The sequence below is a fragment of the Oncorhynchus masou genome, unplaced genomic scaffold (assembly GCF_036934945.1).
Source record: "Oncorhynchus masou masou isolate Uvic2021 unplaced genomic scaffold, UVic_Omas_1.1 unplaced_scaffold_1529, whole genome shotgun sequence".
Classification (NCBI taxonomy): domain Eukaryota; kingdom Metazoa; phylum Chordata; class Actinopteri; order Salmoniformes; family Salmonidae; genus Oncorhynchus; species Oncorhynchus masou.
This window is the reverse complement of record NW_027005322.1, coordinates 23,998-42,536: the sequence shown is the minus strand read 5'-3', so window position 1 is coordinate 42,536 and position 18,539 is coordinate 23,998. Positions and strand designations below refer to the sequence as shown.

Genomic DNA, 18,539 nt, shown 5'->3' with positions numbered 1-18,539 from the left:
AGAAAAGGCTAAGCTTTAGAGCAGGCGCTTTATTTTCATTTTATTTGCGATTTTCAGAAATCGTTAACATTGCGTTATGCTAATGAGCCTGAGGCTTTATTCACGATCCCGGATCCGGGATGGGGAGTTTCAAGAGGTTTTAACCTCTTGATGCTATGGGGGCGCTATTTCATTTTTGGATAAAAAGACGTGCCCGTTTTAAGCGCAATATTTTGTCACAAAAAGATGCTCGACTATGCATATAATTGATAGCTTTGGAAAGAAAACACTCTGACGTTTCCAGAACTGCAAAGATATTCTCTGTGGGTGCCCTAGAACGGGAGCTACAGGCAAAACCAAGATGAAACGGCATCCAGGAAACCAGCAGGATTTTTGAGGCTCCGTTTTCCATTGTCTCCTTATATGGCTGTGAATGCGAGAGGAATGAGCCTGCCCTTTCTGTCGTTTCCCCAAGGTGTCTGCAGCATTGTGACGTATTTGTAGGCATATCATTGGAAGATTGACCATAAGAGACTACATTTTCCAGGTGTCCGCCCGGTGTCCTCCGTCGAAATTGGTGCGTCTTTTTCAGCTGCTGGTATTTTTCCATGCGATTCTGAGGGGAAAGCAGGCTTCCACGAACTGCATATCAATGAAGAGATATGTGAAAAAACACCTTGAGGATTTATTCTAAACAACGTTTGCCATGTTTCGGTCGATATTATGGAGTTAATTCGGGAAAAGTTTGACGTTGTTGGTGACTGAATTTTCGTTTAGTTTCGGTAGCCAAATGTGATGTACAAAACGGAGCGATTTCTCCTACACAAAGATTCTTTCAGGAAAAACTGAACATTTGCTATGTAACTGAGAGTCTCCTCATTGAAAACATCCGAAGCTCTTCAAAGGTAAATGATTTTATTTATTTGGTTATCTGGTTTTTGTGAAAATGTTGCGTGCTAAATGCTAAGCTAGCTTAGCATACTCTTACACAAATTAGTGAATAGCTATGGTTCAAAAGCATATTTTGAAAATCTGAGATGACAGTGTTGTTAAGAAAAGGCTAAGCTTTAGAGCAGGCACTTTATTTTCATTTTATTTGCGATTTTCAGAAATCGTTAACATTGCGTTATGCTAATGAGCCTGAGGCTTTATTCACGATCCCGGATCCGGGATGGGGAGTTTCAAGAGGTTTTAACCTCTTGATGCTATGGGGGCGCTATTTCATTTTTGGATAAAAAGACGTGCCCGTTTTAAGCGCAATATTTTGTCACAAAAAGATGCTCGACTATGCATATAATTGATAGCTTTGGAAAGAAAACACTCTGACGTTTCCAGAACTGCAAAGATATTCTCTGTGGGTGCCCTAGAACGGGAGCTACAGGCAAAACCAAGATGAAACGGCATCCAGGAAACCAGCAGGATTTTTGAGGCTCCGTTTTCCATTGTCTCCTTATATGGCTGTGAATGCGAGAGGAATGAGCCTGCCCTTTCTGTCGTTTCCCCAAGGTGTCTGCAGCATTGTGACGTATTTGTAGGCATATCATTGGAAGATTGACCATAAGAGACTACATTTTCCAGGTGTCCGCCCGGTGTCCTCCGTCGAAATTGGTGCGTCTTTTTCAGCTGCTGGTATTTTTCCATGCGATTCTGAGGGGAAAGCAGGCTTCCACGAACTGCATATCAATGAAGAGATATGTGAAAAAACACCTTGAGGATTTATTCTAAACAACGTTTGCCATGTTTCGGTCGATATTATGGAGTTAATTCGGGAAAAGTTTGACGTTGTTGGTGACTGAATTTTCGTTTCGTTTCGGTAGCCAAATGTGATGTACAAAACGGAGCGATTTCTCCTACACAAAGATTCTTTCAGGAAAAACTGAACATTTGCTATGTAACTGAGAGTCTCCTCATTGAAAACATCCGAAGCTCTTCAAAGGTAAATGATTTTATTTATTTGGTTATCTGGTTTTTGTGAAAATGTTGCGTGCTAAATGCTAAGCTAGCTTAGCATACTCTTACACAAATTAGTGAATAGCTATGGTTCAAAAGCATATTTTGAAAATCTGAGATGACAGTGTTGTTAAGAAAAGGCTAAGCTTTAGAGCAGGCGCTTTATTTTCATTTTATTTGCGATTTTCAGAAATCGTTAACGTTGCGTTATGCTAATGAGCCTGAGGCTTTATTCACGATCCCGGATCCGGGATGGGGAGTTTCAAGAGGTTTTAAGATATAAAAAGCGAGAGAGATTGGGGGGAGAGAGAGAGAGCAGACAGAGCAGAGAGAGAAAGCAGAGAGGAGAGAGAGAGCAGGGAAAAACAGAGGCAGAGAGAACAGAGAGAGAGAGAGAGAGCAGGGAAAAGCAGAGGCAGAGAGAACAGAGAGAGAGAGCAGAAAAAAGAGAGCAGAGAGAGCGCAGAGAGAGCGCAGAGAGAGATCAGAGAGAGCGCAGATAGAGAGAAAAGAGAGCCAAGAGCAGAGAGCGCAGAGAGTGAGCATAGAGCAGAGACAGAGAGAACAGAGAGCAGAGAGAAGAGCAGCGAGAGCTGAGAGAGCAGAGAGAGAACAGAGAGAACAGAGAGAGAGCAGAGAGAGAACAGAGAGAGAACAGAGAGAGAAGAGAGAGCAGAGAGATGGCAGAGAGAGAGAGCAGAGAGAGAGAAGAGAGAGAGCAGAGAGATATCAGATAGAGAGCAGAGATGGCAGAGAGAGAGCAGAGAGAAGAGCAGAGAGAGCAGAGAGAGAGGAGAGAGAGCAGAGAGATATCAGATAGAGAGAGCAGAGAGAGCAGAGATGGCAGAGAGAGAGCAGAGAGAGAGAGTGAGCAGAGAGCAGAGAGAGAGCAGAGAGAGAGAGTGAGCAGAGAGTAGAGAGAGAGCAGAGAGAGCAGAGAGAACAGAGAGAGAAGAGAGTAGAGAGCAGAGAGAGAAGAGAGAGAGCAGAGATGGCAGAGAGAGAGCAGAGAGAGAGAGGGAGCAGAGAGCAGAGAGAGAGCAGAGAAGAGAGATTAGAGAGCAGAGAACAGGGAAAGCAGAGAGAGAGAGCAGAGAGAGAGAGCAGAGATCAGGCTGAGAGAGTGTGTCTAGAATCTCCCTCTCTGATGATGACGTCACAGGGTTCCTCTCCAAGAAGACAGTCCTCTGGTCTGGAGAGATTCCACCAGATCACAGCACTCTGTTGCTATAGTGACCATGCATCACAAAACTCTTGTTGTACAAATTGTTTAATTCAATTTCACATATTTAAATGTTTTGTATTTCATTTCATATTTGTTTCATGTTTCAACCAGTCGCAGGTTAACGTCAACCTGACAGAGGAAACGTAAAATCAATAAACAAACTGTTTTCACAATTAATGAGAGCAGCAGAGCAGAGAGCAGAGAGAGCAGAGAGAGCGAGAGAAGAGAGCAGAGAGACCAGAGAAAAGAGAGCAGCAGAGCAGAGAGCAGAGGGAGAGAGAGAAGAGAGCAGAGAGAAAGCAGAGAGAGCAGAGGGAGTGAGAGAGCATAGAACAGAGAGCAGAGAGAGAGCAGAGAGGGCAGAGAGAGTAAGAGCAGATAACTAGAGCAGAAGGAGAGCAGAGAACAGAGGGAGCAGAGAGAGAGGGAGCAGAGAGAGAGGGAGAGAGAGCTGAGAGGGAGCAGAGAGAGAGAGCAGGCTGAGAAAGCAAAGAGAGTGAGAGAGCAGAGAGGGCAGAGATGGGCAGAGAGAGAGAGTGAGAGAGCAGAGAGTGCAGAGAGAGAGCACAGAGAGCAGAGAACAGAGGGAGAGAGAGCATATAGAAGAGAGAGTGGGGCAGAGAACAGAGGGAGAGAGCAGAGAGGGAGAGCAGAGAGGGAGAGCAGAGAGAGCAGAGTAAAGAGAGAGCAGAGAGCAGAGAGAGGAGAGAGAGAGTGAGAGAGAGCAGAGAGTGCAGAGAGAGAGAGCACAGAGAGCAGAGAACAGAGGGAGAGAGAGCACATAGAAGAGAGAGTGGGGCAGAGAACAGAGGGAGAGAGCAGAGAGAGAGGGAGCAGAGAGAGAGAGCAGAGAGTTGGCTGAGAGTGCAGAGAGAGAGCAGAGTGAGGGAGAGAGGAGAGAACAGAGAGAGAGAGAGCAGAGAGAGAGGTAGCTGAGAGAGCAGAGGGAGAGAGAGCAGAGTACAGAGAGAGAGCAGAGGGAGAGATATAGCAGAGAGAGCAAAGAGAGGGAGAGCAGAGAGCAAGAGAGGGCAGAGAGCAGGCTGAGAGAACAGAGAGAGAGTGGAGAGCAGAGGGAGAGCCAGCAGAGAGAGAGAGGGAGCAAAGAGAGGGAGCAGAGAGCAAGAGAGCAGAGAGGGCAGAGAGCAAAGAGAGGGCAGAGAGAGGGCAGAGAGAGAGAGCAGAGAGGGAGAGCAGAGAGCAGAGAAAAGAGAGAGCAGCAGAGCAGAGAGAGAGCAGAGAGAGCAGAGAGTAAGAGCAGATAACTAGAGCAGAAAGAGAGCAGAGAGAGAGAGCAGAGAACAGAGAAGAGCGCAGAAAGAGAGAGCAGAGGGAGAGAGAGCATAGAGCAGAGGGAGCAGAGCAGAGAACAGAGAGGAGAGCAGAGAGAGCAGAGAGAGCAGAGAGAGAGAGCAGAGAGAGAGCAGAGGGAGAGAGAAAGCAGAGAACAGAGGGAGTGACAGAGCAGAGAATAGAGAGAAGAGAGAGCAGAGAGAGAGGGAGCAGAGAGAGAGGGAGCAGAGAGAGAGAGCGAGCTGAGAGGGAGCAGAGAGAGAGAGCAGGCTGAGAAAGCAAAGAGTGAGAGCAGAGAGGGCACAGAGAGAGGGCAGAGAGAGGGCACAGAGAGAGGGCAGAGAGAGGGCAGAGAGAGAGCAGGCTGAGAGCAGAGGGAGAGATATAGCAGAGAGAGAGCGGACTGAGAAAACAGAGAGCAGAGAGCAGAGAGGAAGAGAGAGGCAGAGAGTGAGAGAGCAGAGAGGGCAGACTGAGGGCAGAGAGAGAGAGCAGAGAAGAGAGCAGAGAGAGCAGAGAGGAAGAGAGAGCAGAAAGAGAGAGAGCAGAGAACTCTGTTGCTATAGTGACCCTGCATCGCAACACTCTGTTGCTATAGTAACCCTGCATTAGAAACACTGTGTTGTACAATTTGTTAAATTCTATTCCACATATTTAATGGTTTTGTATTTCATTTCATGTTTGTTTCATGTTTCAACCAGTCGCAGGTTAACGTCAACCTGACAGAGGAAACCTAAAATCAATAATCAAACTGTTTTCACAATTAACAAGCCTTTTCTTGTTTCAAGTATGTTTTATTATGAAAAGTACAATATATCCTTGTATACTTGTACAACTATGGAGCGTATGTCCATATATAATTGTATAATTCGTTTTTCAACATAAAAGACATGATCACATTGTATTTTAACAGTGTTGTTGAAACAACTATAGAAAGATGTGCATGTGTGAGTGTCCACAGTGTGTGTGTCCAGAGTGTGTGTCCAGAGTGTGTGTGTGTCCAGAGTGTGTGTGTGTGTGTGTCCAGTGTGTATGTGTGTCCAGAAGGTGTGTGTGTCCAGTGTGTGTGTGTGTGTCCAGTGTGTGTGTGTGTCTGTTTGTCCACAGTGTGTGTGTGTCCAGAGTGTGTGTCCAGAGTGTGTGTGTCCAGGGTGTGTGTGTGTCAAGTGTGTATGTGTGTCCAGAAGGTGTGTGTGTCCAGTGTGTGTGTGTGTGTGTGTCCAGTGTGTGTGTGTGTCTGTTTGTCCAGTGTGTGTGTGTGTGTCCAGTGTGTGTGTGTGTTTGTCCAGTGTGTTTGTCCAGTGTGTGTGTGTGATTGTCCAGTGTGTGTGTGTGTCTGTTTGTCCAGTGTGTGTGTGTGTCCAGTGTGTGTGTGTGTGTGTTTGTCCAGTGTGTGTGTGTTTGTCCAGTGTGTGTGTGTGTGTGTGTGAATCCAGTGTGTGAGTGTGTGTATCACTGACAGAGGGACACTGAGGAGTGTGTGTGTTTGTCCAGTGTGTGTGTGTGTATATGAGTCCAGTGTTTGTTTGTCCAGTGTGTGTCCAGCAGGTGTATATGAGTCCAGTGTTTGTTTGTCCAGTGTGTGTCTTTGCCCAGTGTGTGTGTTTGTTCAGTGTGTGTGTGTGTGTGTGTGTGTGTTTACAGGGACACATTTATTGACACTGAGGAGTCACCCCAAACCCAAAACCCTGGATAGAGGGGCTCAGTGAATGTGGAGGTGAATGTGATCAGGTGTGTCAGTGTGTCAGAGGAGGCTCTATAGAAGGACAGAGTGCCGGCTGGCCAGTCCAGATACACTCCTACTCTGTGGGGGCTGGAGGAGGGGACGTCTATGGTAGTGGGATTATTATTGTGCCAGGCAGAGTAACTGTTGTCAGAGCAGAACAGACTCCAGGACTTGTCATTGTATCCAAGACAACAGTTCTTATCCCCTCCTCTCCTGTTGATTCCTTTATATGTCACTCCTATTTCAGCCCCTCCCCCACTCCACTCCACCTCCCAGTAACAGCGCCCAGTCAGACCCTCTCTACACAGCACCTGTCCACAGTCCTCAAATTTCTCTGGGTGATCAGGATACGGCTGCTCCTCTGTCCTCCATGTCACCTTTCTGTTCCCCTCAGACAGAGAGAGGAGTCTGTTTACTGTGTTTGGGTCCAGTGTGAGATCACAGACATCTGATGGATGAAACCAGACACAATATTAGAAATCATCATCATTCACATTAGAATGTTAACTCACTTTTCACTAATTCATTTAATGTAGATGTTTCTAGGTATCAAAAGGAGAAGTTAAGGTAACTTGAGACTTGTTGAATGATCATATGTTATACTGTATGGTAATATAAAACACACTTATTCACATTAATTACACACACACACACACACACACACACACTGGACTCACACACACACACACTGTACTCACACACACACAGCCTGAACACACACACACACACACACAGTCAAATCAACTCTTTGTAAACGTTGGTGTCCCTGATTTCTGCTTCTGTAGAACTACAGCTGATATTTAATATGACCAAGTCAGTAATGATGGTGGTCTTTGACTTAACTTGAATTAAGACTTATTCTTAGTCATATTCTTCACAGCAGTCAACACTCACATTTTCTAAGTCCAGGTTTCATTCTGTTCTCTCCACCATGTTCCACACTGTAGCGGTAAGCAGAAGAACAGACAGTCATTGAGGGATACACCTGAACTCTCACACACACACACACACACACACACACACACACACACACACACACACACACACACACACACACACACACACACACACACACACACACACACACACACACACACACACACACACACACACACACACACACACACTGGACACACACACACACATGCAGGTCAAGCGTTGGTAAGAATGTTTGTCTGTGTGTGTTGTTGGGGAATTAGTTGGGTAACATAGATGAGATGTTTTATTTTCATTATTGCTTGTTACTTCTCATCAGAATGTCTATTTATTGGATAATGCTGTTGCAGTTATCTGTTCTCTGGGATAAGTTACTTGGGCCGCTGAGAGGGGAGGGGTCAAGCTTGTCTTCATAGGTAAACATATCTTTTAAACCAATTATCTCTTGGCTCCACAATGTCTGTGTGCCAGTCACTGTGTCTCTGTGATCTTGCCAAGGAGGGGTGTATTTGATATCTGCCTGTTGATAGGTTTTGTTTTATGGTCCTGAGAGCGACAAAATAACTTAGCTTAGGAGACAAAGCTGAACGATAATTTATGGCCAATGCTGCCTGGCTATGTGTGTCTTTGCTATAAAGGATCTCAGTTGCAATGTGTAAGGACTCTCAGAGAATTCATTTATAGACACTGAACTGATCTGAGAGTCACAGGGTTGCGATGGATATATATCTATATCATATAATTAAAGATGGACTTTATGATAACTCTGACTTGTGGTGGTTTGCTCTCAGGATTTGGTAAATAGAGAACATTTCCACTACAGTGTTCAGTGTGTGTGTCCAGTGTGTATGATGTGTACAGTGTCTTCATCCTGTGTGTATGACGTGTGGTGTGTGTGTGTCCTGTGTGTGTATCCAGTGTGTATGTGTGTGTGTGTTTCACACACACATTGGACACACACACACACACACACACATTCAGCATATAACTTTGTCCAAGTGGTGGTAATAATGTTTGTCTTAACCAGCCTGATAAGTCCAACATGTCTGATATGAACATTGACATAAACCCTCTACATACTTGAGTTTCTCCAGTCTGCAGTGTGGATCCTCCAGTCCAGCAGAGAGCAGTCTGACTCCTGAGTCTCCTGGGTGATTGTAGCTCAGATCCAGCTCTCTCAGGTGTGAGGGGTTTGACTTCAGAGCTGAGACCAGAGAAGCACAGCCTTCCTCTGTGACTAGACAGCCTGACAGCCTGCAAAGAGTCAAATCATATTAAAATCACACTGATATTCTTTGGTGATGAAAATAGTGGCAGTATATTTTTTCAACATATTCAGATACATCAGTGTCCTGAAACCTGCCATATCTATTCATAAATGAATGTATCATCATTAAAAATGTCATTATTATAAATTATCATAATATTACTTGTAGAGAGACAAATGTATAGTACAAATATTATAGTAGACTGTCCAGACCAGTTTAAAAAGCAGTATCAGTCAGAAGACAGACAGTGAGGAATCAGATTTAGATTGTATTGAGTATACAGTCCACACCATATCTATTTAGACAGTGAGGTATCAGATTTAGATTGTATTGAGTATACAGTCCACACCATATCTATTTAGACAGTGAGGTATCAGATTTAGATTGTATTGAGTATACAGTCCACACCATATCTATTTAGACAGTGAGGTATCAGATTTAGATTGTATTGAGTATACAGTCCACACCATATCTATTTAGACAGTGAGGTATCAGATTTAGATTGTATTGAGTATACAGTCCACACCATATCTATTTAGACAGTGAGGTATCAGATTTAGATTGTATTGAGTATACAGTCCACACCATATCTATTTAGACAGTGAGGAATCAGATTTAGATTGTATTGAGTATACAGTCCACACCATATCTATTTAGACAGTGAGGTATCAGATTTAGATTGTATTGAGTATACAGTCCACACCATATCTATTTTGACAGTGAGGTATCAGATTTAGATTGTATTGAGTATACAGTCCACACCATATCTATTTAGACAGTGAGGAATCAGATTTAGATTGTATTGAGTATACAGTCCACACCATATCTATTTAGACAGTGAGGTATCAGATTTAGATTGTATTGAGTATACAGTCCACACCATATCTATTTAGACAGTGAGGTATCAGATTTAGATTGTATTGAGTATACAGTCCACACCATATCTATTTAGACAGTGAGGTATCAGATTTAGATTGTATTGAGTATACAGTCCACACCATATCTATTTAGACAGTGAGGTATCAGATTTAGATTGTATTGAGTATACAGTCCACAACATATCTATTTAGACAGTGAGGTATCAGATTTAGATTGTATTGAGTATACAGTCCACACCATATCTATTTAGACAGTGAGGTATCAGATTTAGATTGTATTGATTATACAGTCCACATCATATCTATTTTGACAGTTGTTGGAGGAAATTATGGTTGAAATGACTAATTATGTATACATTCCAATCAGAACTGTCTAGTCCAAATGCTAGAATGTACTGTGTTTATACCAGTGTATGTATCCCTGGTGTATATATCCCTGGTGTATGTATCCCTGGTGTATATATCCCTGTGTTTCCCTGGTGTATGTATCCCTGGTGTATATATCCCTGTGTATATATCCCTGGTGTATATATCCCTGGTGTATATATCCCTGGTGTATATATCCCTGGTGTATATATCCCTGGTGAATATATCCCTGTGTATATATCCCTGGTGTATATATCCCTGGTGTATATATCCCTGTGTTTCCCTGGTGTATATATCCCTGGTGTATATATCCCTGGTGTATGTATCCCTGGTGTATATATCCCTGGTGTATATATCCCTGGTGTATGGATCCCTGGTGTATATATCCCTGTGTATATATCCCAGGTGTATATATCCCTGGTGTATATATCCCTGGTGTATATATCCCTGGTGTATATATCCCTGGTGTATATATCCCTGTGTATATATCCCTGGTGTATATATCCCTGGTGTATATATCCCTGTGTTTCCCTGGTGTATATATCCCTGGTGTATATATCCCTGGTGTATATATCCCTGTGTTTCCCTGGTGTATATATCCCTGGTGTATATATCCCTGTGTTTCCCTGGTGTATATATCCCTGGTGTATATATCCCTGTGTTTCCCTGGTGTATATATCCCTGGTGTATATATCCCTGGTGTTTATATCCCTGGTGTATGTATCCCTGGTGTATATATCCCTGTGTATATATCCCTGGTGTATATATCCCTGGTGTATATATCCCTGGTGTATATATCCCTGTTGTATTTATCCCTGGTGTATATATCCCTGGTGTATTTATCCCTGTGTTCCCCTGGTGTATATATCCCTGGTGTATATATCCCTGGTGTATTTATCCCTCTGTTCCCCTGGTGTATATATCCCTGTGTTCCCCTGGTGTATATATCCCTGGTGTATATATCCCTGGTGTATTTATCCCTGTGTTCCCCTGGTGTATATCCCTGGTGTATATATCCCTGGTGTATATATCCCTGGTGTATATATCCCTGTGTTTCCCTGGTGTATATATCCCTGGTGTATGGATCCATGGTGTATATATCCCTGGTGTATATATCCCTGGTGTATATATCCCTGGTGTATTTATCCCTGTGTTCCCCTGGTGTATATCCCTGGTGTATATATCCCTGGTGTATATATCCCTGTTGTATATATCCCTGGTGTATTTATCCCTGTGTTTCCCTGGTGTATATATCCCTGGTGTATATATCCCTGGTGTATATATCCCTGGTGTATCTATCCCTGGTGTTTATATCCCTGGTGTATATATCCCTGGTGTATATATCCCTGGTGTATATATCCCTGTGTTTCCCTGGTGTATATATCCCTGGTGTATATACCCCTGTGTTTCCCTGGTGTATATATCCCTGGTGTATATATCCCTGGTGTATATATCCCTGGTGTATATATCCCTGGTGTATATTTCCCTGGTGTATATATCCCTGTGTTTCCCTGGTGTATATATCCCTGGTGTATATATCCCTGGTGTTTATATCCCTGGTGTATATATCCCTGGTGTATATATCCCTGGTGTATATATCCCTGGTGTATATATCCCTGGTGTATATATCCCTGTGTTTCCCTGGTGTATATATCCCTGGTGTATATATCCCTGGTGTATATATCCCTGGTGTTTATATCCCTGGTGTATATATCCCTGGTGTATATATCCCTGTGTTTCCCTGGTGTATATATCCCTGGTGTATATATCCCTGGTGTATATATCCCTGTGTTTCCCTGGTGTATATATCCCTGGTGTATATATCCCTGTGTTGCCCTGGTGTATATATCCCTGGTGTATATATCCCTGTGTTTCCCTGGTGTATATATCCCTGGTGTATATATCCCTGGTGTATATATCCCTGGTGTATGTATCCCTGGTGTATATATCCCTGTGTTTCCCTGGTGTATATATCCCTGGTGTATATATCCCTGTTGTATATATCCCTGGTGTATATATCCCTGGTGTATATATCCCTGGTGTATATATCCCTGTTGTATTTATCCCTGGTGTATATATCCCTGGTGTATATATCCCTGGTGTACATATCCCTGTGTTTCCCTGGTGTATATATCCCTGGTGTATATATCCCTGGTGTATATATCCCTGGTGTATATATCCCTGGTGTATATATCCCTGTGTTTCCCTGGTGTATATATCCCTGGTGTATATATCCCTGGTGTATTTATCCCTGTGTTCCCCTGGTGTATATATCCCTGGTGTATATATCCCTGGTGTATTTATCCCTGTGTTCCCCTGGTGTATATCCCTGTGTATCCATGGTGTATATATCCCTGGTGTATATATCCCTGGTATATATATCCCTGGTGTATATATCCCTGGTGTACATATCCCTGTGTTTCCCTGGTGTATATATCCCTGGTGTATATATCTAAAACACAACCAAATGTAAAACTGTAAGCTTCACTGTCCAAACACATATGGTGTGGACTATGTGTGTCTGGTAAACAAATGTGGATCTGGTGAACAGTTACCACTTGTTGACCAACTACAGGAATACTGACCTCAGAGTCTCCAGTTTACAGTGGGGATTCCCCAGTCCAGCAGAGAGCAGCTCCACTCCTGAATCCTTCAGGTCATTGTTACTCAGATCCAGCTCTCTCAGGTGTGAGGGGTTTGACCTCAGAGCTGAGACCAGAGAAGAACAGCCTTCCTCTGTGACTAGACAGCCTGACAGCCTGCAAAGAGTCAAATCATATTAAAATCACACTGCTATTCTTCGGTGGTGAAAATAGTGACAGTATATTTGTTATCAAATGACAAGTCATCAAAGTGTTGCTTATAGAGAAAAAAATCTATGTTACAAATATTATCATTGCACAGTATTATCATTGCATAGTGTTATCATAGTGTTATCATTGCATAGTGTTATCATAGTGTTATCATTGCATAGTGTTATCATTGCAAAGTGTTATCATTGCATAGTGTTATCATTGCATAGTGTTATCATTGCATAGTGTTATCATTGCATAGTATTATCATTGCATAGTGTTATCATTGCATAGTGTTATCATTGCATAGTGTTATCATTGCATAGTGTTATCATTGCATAGTATTATCATTGCATAGTGTTATCATTGCATAGTGTTATCATAGTGTTATCATTGCATAGTGTTATCATTGCATAATGTTATCATTGCAAAGTGTTATCATTGCATAGTGTTATCATTTCATAGTGTTATCATTGCATAGTGTTATCATTGCATAGTATTATCATTGCATAGTGTTATCATTGCATAGTGTTATCATTGCATAGTATTATCATTGCATAGGGTTATCATTGCATAGTGTTATCATTGCATAGTATTATCATTGCATAGTGTTATCATTGCATAGTGTTATCATTGCATAGTGTTATCATTGCATAGTGTTATCATTGCATAGTATTATCATTGCATAGTATTATCATTGCATAGTGTTATCATTGCATAGTATTATCATTGCATAGTGTTAAAATTGCATAGTGTTATCATTGCATAGTGTTATCATTGCATAGTGTTATCATTGCATAGTATTATCATTGCATAGTATTATCATTGCATAGTATTATCATTGCATAGTATTATCATTGCAAAGTGTTATCATTGCATAGTGTTATCATTGCATAGTGTTATCATTGCATAGTGTTATCATTGCATAGTATTATCATTGCATAGTATTATCATTGCATAGTGTTATCATTGCATAGTGTTATCATTGCATAGTGTTATCATTGCATAGTGTTATCATTGCATAGTATTATCATTGCATAGTGTTATCATTGCATAGTGTTATCATTGCATAGTGTTATCATTGCATAGTGTTATCATTGTTATCAACAAAACATGCTAACCTCTCACCATTACCAATAACAGAGTCTACAACAAAACATGCTAACCTCTCACCATTACCAGTAACAGAGGCTACAACAAAACATGCTAACCTCTCACCATTACCAATAACAGAGTCTACAACAAAACATGCTAACCTCTCACCATTACCAGTAACAGAGGCTACAACAAAACATGCTAACCTCTCACCATTACCAATAACAGAGGATACAACAAAACATGCTAACCTCTTACCATTACCAATAACAGAGACTACAACAAAACATGCTAACCTCTTGCCATTACCAATAACAGAGGAGTTTAGCATTTATACTGACATTTGTGCCTCTATAACTTTGTTATTCATCATTATTCACTATTCATATCTAAACGGTAAAAAATGTATGAATTCCCTCAAATAAAAGGTGACATTCTGTACTGTCACCTAATATGAAACATTATATCTTAAATCCTAAATGCTGGAGCATAACACCACATTTAAAACTGTAAGCTTCACTGTCCAATCACATATGGTGTGGACTATGTGTGTCTGGTAAACACATGTGGATCTGGTGAACAGTTATCACTTGTTGACCAACTACAGGAATACTGACCTCAGAGTCTCCAGTTTACAGTGGGGATTCCCCAGTCCAGCAGAGAGCAGCTCCACTCCTGAATCCTTCAGGTCGTTGTTACTCAGGTCCAGCTCTCTCAGGTGTGAGGGGTTTGAACTGAGAACTGAGGCCAACACTTTACAGGATGTGTTTCTGAGTTTACAGCCACTGAGTCTGAAACACAGAAGAAATACAATGACAGACAGGTTGTATTAAAGTGTTACACTGTAACCTGTGCACAAATAATGTTGTGGGGTTGACCTCAGAGCTGAGACCAGGGAAGCACAGCCTAGAAATGACACATTTTCCAAGTATTTCTTGAAGATAGAAAGATGCATATTAACAAATATTTGAGTGGACTGACCAGACCAGTTTAAAAATCAGTATCAGTCAGAAGACAGACAGTGAGGAATCAGATTTAGATTGTATTGAGTATACAGTCCACACCATATCTATTTAGACAGTGAGGAATCAGATTTAGATTGTATTGAGTATACAGTCCACACCATATCTATTTAGACAGTGAGGTATCAGATTTAGATTGTATTGAGTATACAGTCCACACCATATCTATTTAGACAGTGAGGAATCAGATTTAGATTGTATTGAGTATACAGTCCACACCATATCTATTTAGACAGTGAGGAATCAGATTTAGATTGTATTGAGTATACAGTCCTCACCATATCTATTTAGACAGTGAGGTATCAGATTTAGATTGTATTGAGTATACAGTCCACAACATATCTATTTAGACAGTGAGGAATCAGATTTAGATTGTATTGAGTATACAGTCCACACCATATCTATTTAGACAGTGAGGTATCAGATTTAGATTGTATTGAGTAATACAGTCCACACCATATCTATTTAGACAGTGAGGTATCAGATTTAGATTGTATTGATTATACAGTCCACATCATATCTATTTAGACAGTGAGGTATCAGATTTAGATTGTATTGAGTAATACAGTCCACACCATATCTATTTAGACAGTGAGGTATCAGATTTAGATTGTATTGATTATACAGTCCACACCATATCTATTTAGACAGTGAGGTATCAGATTTAGATTGTATTGAGTAATACAGTCCACACCATATCTATTTAGACAGTGAGGTATCAGATTTAGATTGTATTGAGTATACAGTCCACACCATATCTATTTAGACAGTGAGGTATCAGATTTAGATTGTATTTAGTATACAGTCCACACCATATCTATTTAGACAGTGAGGTATCAGATTTAGATTGTATTGAGTATACAGTCCACACCATATCTATTTAGACAGTGAGGAATCAGATTTAGATTGTATTGATTATACAGTCCACATCATATCTATTTAGACAGTGAGGAATCAGATTTAGATTGTATTGAGTATACAGTCCACACCATATCTATTTAGACAGTGAGGTATCAGATTTAGATTGTATTGAGTATACAGTCCACACCATATCTATTTAGACAGTGAGGTATCAGATTTAGATTGTATTGAGTAAACAGTCCACACCATATCTATTTAGACAGTGAGGTATCAGATTTAGATTGTATTTAGTATACAGTCCACACCATATCTATTTAGACAGTGAGGTATCAGATTTAGATTGTATTGAGTATACAGTCCACACCATATCTATTTAGACAGTGAGGTATCAGATTTAGATTGTATTGAGTATACAGTCCACACCATATCTATTTAGACAGTGAGGTATCAGATTTAGATTGTATTGAGTATACAGTCCACACCATATCTATTTAGACAGTGAGGTATCAGATTTAGATTGTATTGAGTATACAGTCCACACCATATCTATTTAGACAGTGAGGAATCAGATTTAGATTGTATTGAGTATACAGTCCACACCATATCTATTTAGACAGTGAGGAATCAGATTTAGATTGTATTGAGTATACAGTCCACAACATATCTATTTAGACAGTGAGGTATCAGATTTAGATTGTATTGAGTATACAGTCCACACCATATCTATTTAGACAGTGAGGTATCAGATTTAGATTGTATTGAGTATACAGTCCACACCATATCTATTTAGACAGTGAGGTATCAGATTTAGATTGTATTGAGTATACAGTCCACACCATATCTATTTAGACAGTGAGGTATCAGATTTAGATTGTATTGAGTATACAGTCCACACCATATCTATTTAGACAGTGAGGTATCAGATTTAGATTGTATTGAGTAAACAGTCCACACCATATCTATTTAGACAGTGAGGAATCAGATTTAGATTGTATTGAGTATACAGTCCACACCATATCTATTTAGACAGTGAGGTATCAGATTTAGATTGTATTGAGTATACAGTCCACACCATATCTATTTAGACATTGAGGAATCAGATTTAGATTGTATTGAGTAAACAGTCCACACCATATCTATTTAGACATTGAGGAATCAGATTTAGATTGTATTGAGTATACAGTCCACACCATATCTATTTAGACAGTGAGGAATCAGATTTAGATTGTATTGAGTATACAGTCCACACCATATCTATTTAGACAGTGAGGTATCAGATTTAGATTGTATTGAGTATACAGTCCACACCATATCTATTTTGACAGTGAGGTATCAGATTTAGATTGTATTGAGTAAACAGTCCACACCATATCTATTCTGACAGTAATATAAAATAATAATATATCCCATTTAGCAGACGCTTTTGTCCAAAGCGACTTACAAGTCGGCTGGGGCCACTACTTTTACATATGGGTGGCCCCAGCGGGAATCGAACCCACGACGCATGGCGTTGCAAGCGCCATGCTCTACCGACTGAGCCACACAGGACTCTACAGTGAAGCTAACATTGTAAATGTGTCTCTATACTCCAACATTTTGGATTTCAGATCAAATGTTTCATATGAGGTGACAGTATAAAATGTCACCTTTTATTTGAGGATATTTTAATACATATCTGTTTCAACGTTTAGAAAGATTAAAGCATTTTATGTATCTAGTCCCCCCATTTGAAGAAGTCATAAGTATTCTGACACTTAAAGTGTATTAAATTAGTCAAAAGTATATCTGGTCCCATATTCCTCGAACACAATGACAACATCAAGCCTGTGACGCCTTGACTGAGAAAGATCATGAATGAATCATGAATAATAATGAGTGAGAAAGTTACAGAGGCTACAACAAAACATGCTAAACTCTCACCATTACCAATAACAGAGACTACAACAAAACATGCTAACCTCTCACCATTACCAATAACAGAGGCTACACCAAAACATGCTAACCTCTCACCATTACCAATAACAGAGGATACAACAAAACATGCTAACCTCTCACCATTACCAATAACAGAGGCTACAACAAAACATGCTAACCTCTCACCATTACCAATAACAGAGGCTACAACAAAACATGCTAACCTCTCACCGTTACCAATAACAGAGACTACAACAACATGTTAACCTCTCACCATTACCAATAACAGAGACTACAACAAAACATGCTAACCTCTCACCATTACCAATAACAGAGACTACAACAAAACATGCTAACCTCTCACCATTACCAATAACAGAGGCTACAACAAAACATGCTAACCTCTCACCATTACCAATAACAGAGGATACAACAAAACATGCTAACCTCTCACCATTACCAATAACAGAGGCTACAATAACAGAGGCTACAACAAAACATGCTAACCTCTCACCATTACCAATAACAGAGGATACAACAAAACATGCTAACCTCTCACCTTTAAGCTCAAATAAAAGGTGACATTCTGTACTGTTGCCTAATATGAAACATTATATCTCAAATCCAAAATGCTGGAGAATAGCGCCAAATTTAAAACTGTAATCTTCACTGTCCAAACACATATGGTGTGGACTATGTGTGTCTGGTAAACACATGTGGATCTGGTGAACAGTTATCACTTGTTGACCAACTACAGGAATACTGACCTCAGAGTCTCCAGTTTACAGTGGGGATTCCCCAGTCCAGCAGAGAGCAGCTTCACTCCTGAATCCTTCAGGTCGTTGATACTCAGGTCCAGCTCTCTCAGGTGTGAGGGGTTTGAACTGAGAACTGAGGCCAACACTTTACTGGATGTGTCTGTGAGTTTACAGCCAGTGAGTCTGAAACACAGAAGAAATACTATGACAGACAGGTTATATTAAAATATTTCGCTTAGCTTTCCCTGCTTAAACTGTTAGCACTGCTCAAATAATGTGTATATTGTGCTGATCAGTTTGTAATATAGTTAGAAAGTTTTCAGCTGATAGAAAGTTTATTCAGCCAATTAAATTACTGTTGTTCCTACATACAGTAAAGTTTGGTCTGAGGGATAGTCACATGGGTACTTACAGAGCCAGTCAGCCAATGAAAATGCAGCTGTAACTACAATTTATTTTGGTGTGCGATATTTACA

At 40.8% G+C, this 18,539-nt stretch overlaps 1 protein-coding gene across 1 annotated transcript in view; it reads right to left on the bottom strand.

Moving 5' to 3' along the window:
- Positions 1-5,841: 5,841 nt before the first annotated feature.
- Positions 5,842-18,539, bottom strand: part of LOC135531145 (NLR family CARD domain-containing protein 3-like) — a 36,233-nt gene continuing 23,535 nt past the window's right edge. The window contains exons 6-11 of the mRNA XM_064959259.1: positions 18,073-18,246; positions 14,126-14,299; positions 12,207-12,380; positions 8,190-8,363; positions 7,068-7,114; positions 5,842-6,621 (exon numbers count right to left, since the gene is read on the bottom strand). Coding sequence (XP_064815331.1) covers positions 6,086-6,621; positions 7,068-7,114; positions 8,190-8,363; positions 12,207-12,380; positions 14,126-14,299; positions 18,073-18,246 — 1,279 coding nt within the window. The 3' untranslated portion in view covers positions 5,842-6,085. The remainder of the gene's footprint in view (positions 6,622-7,067; positions 7,115-8,189; positions 8,364-12,206; positions 12,381-14,125; positions 14,300-18,072; positions 18,247-18,539) is intronic.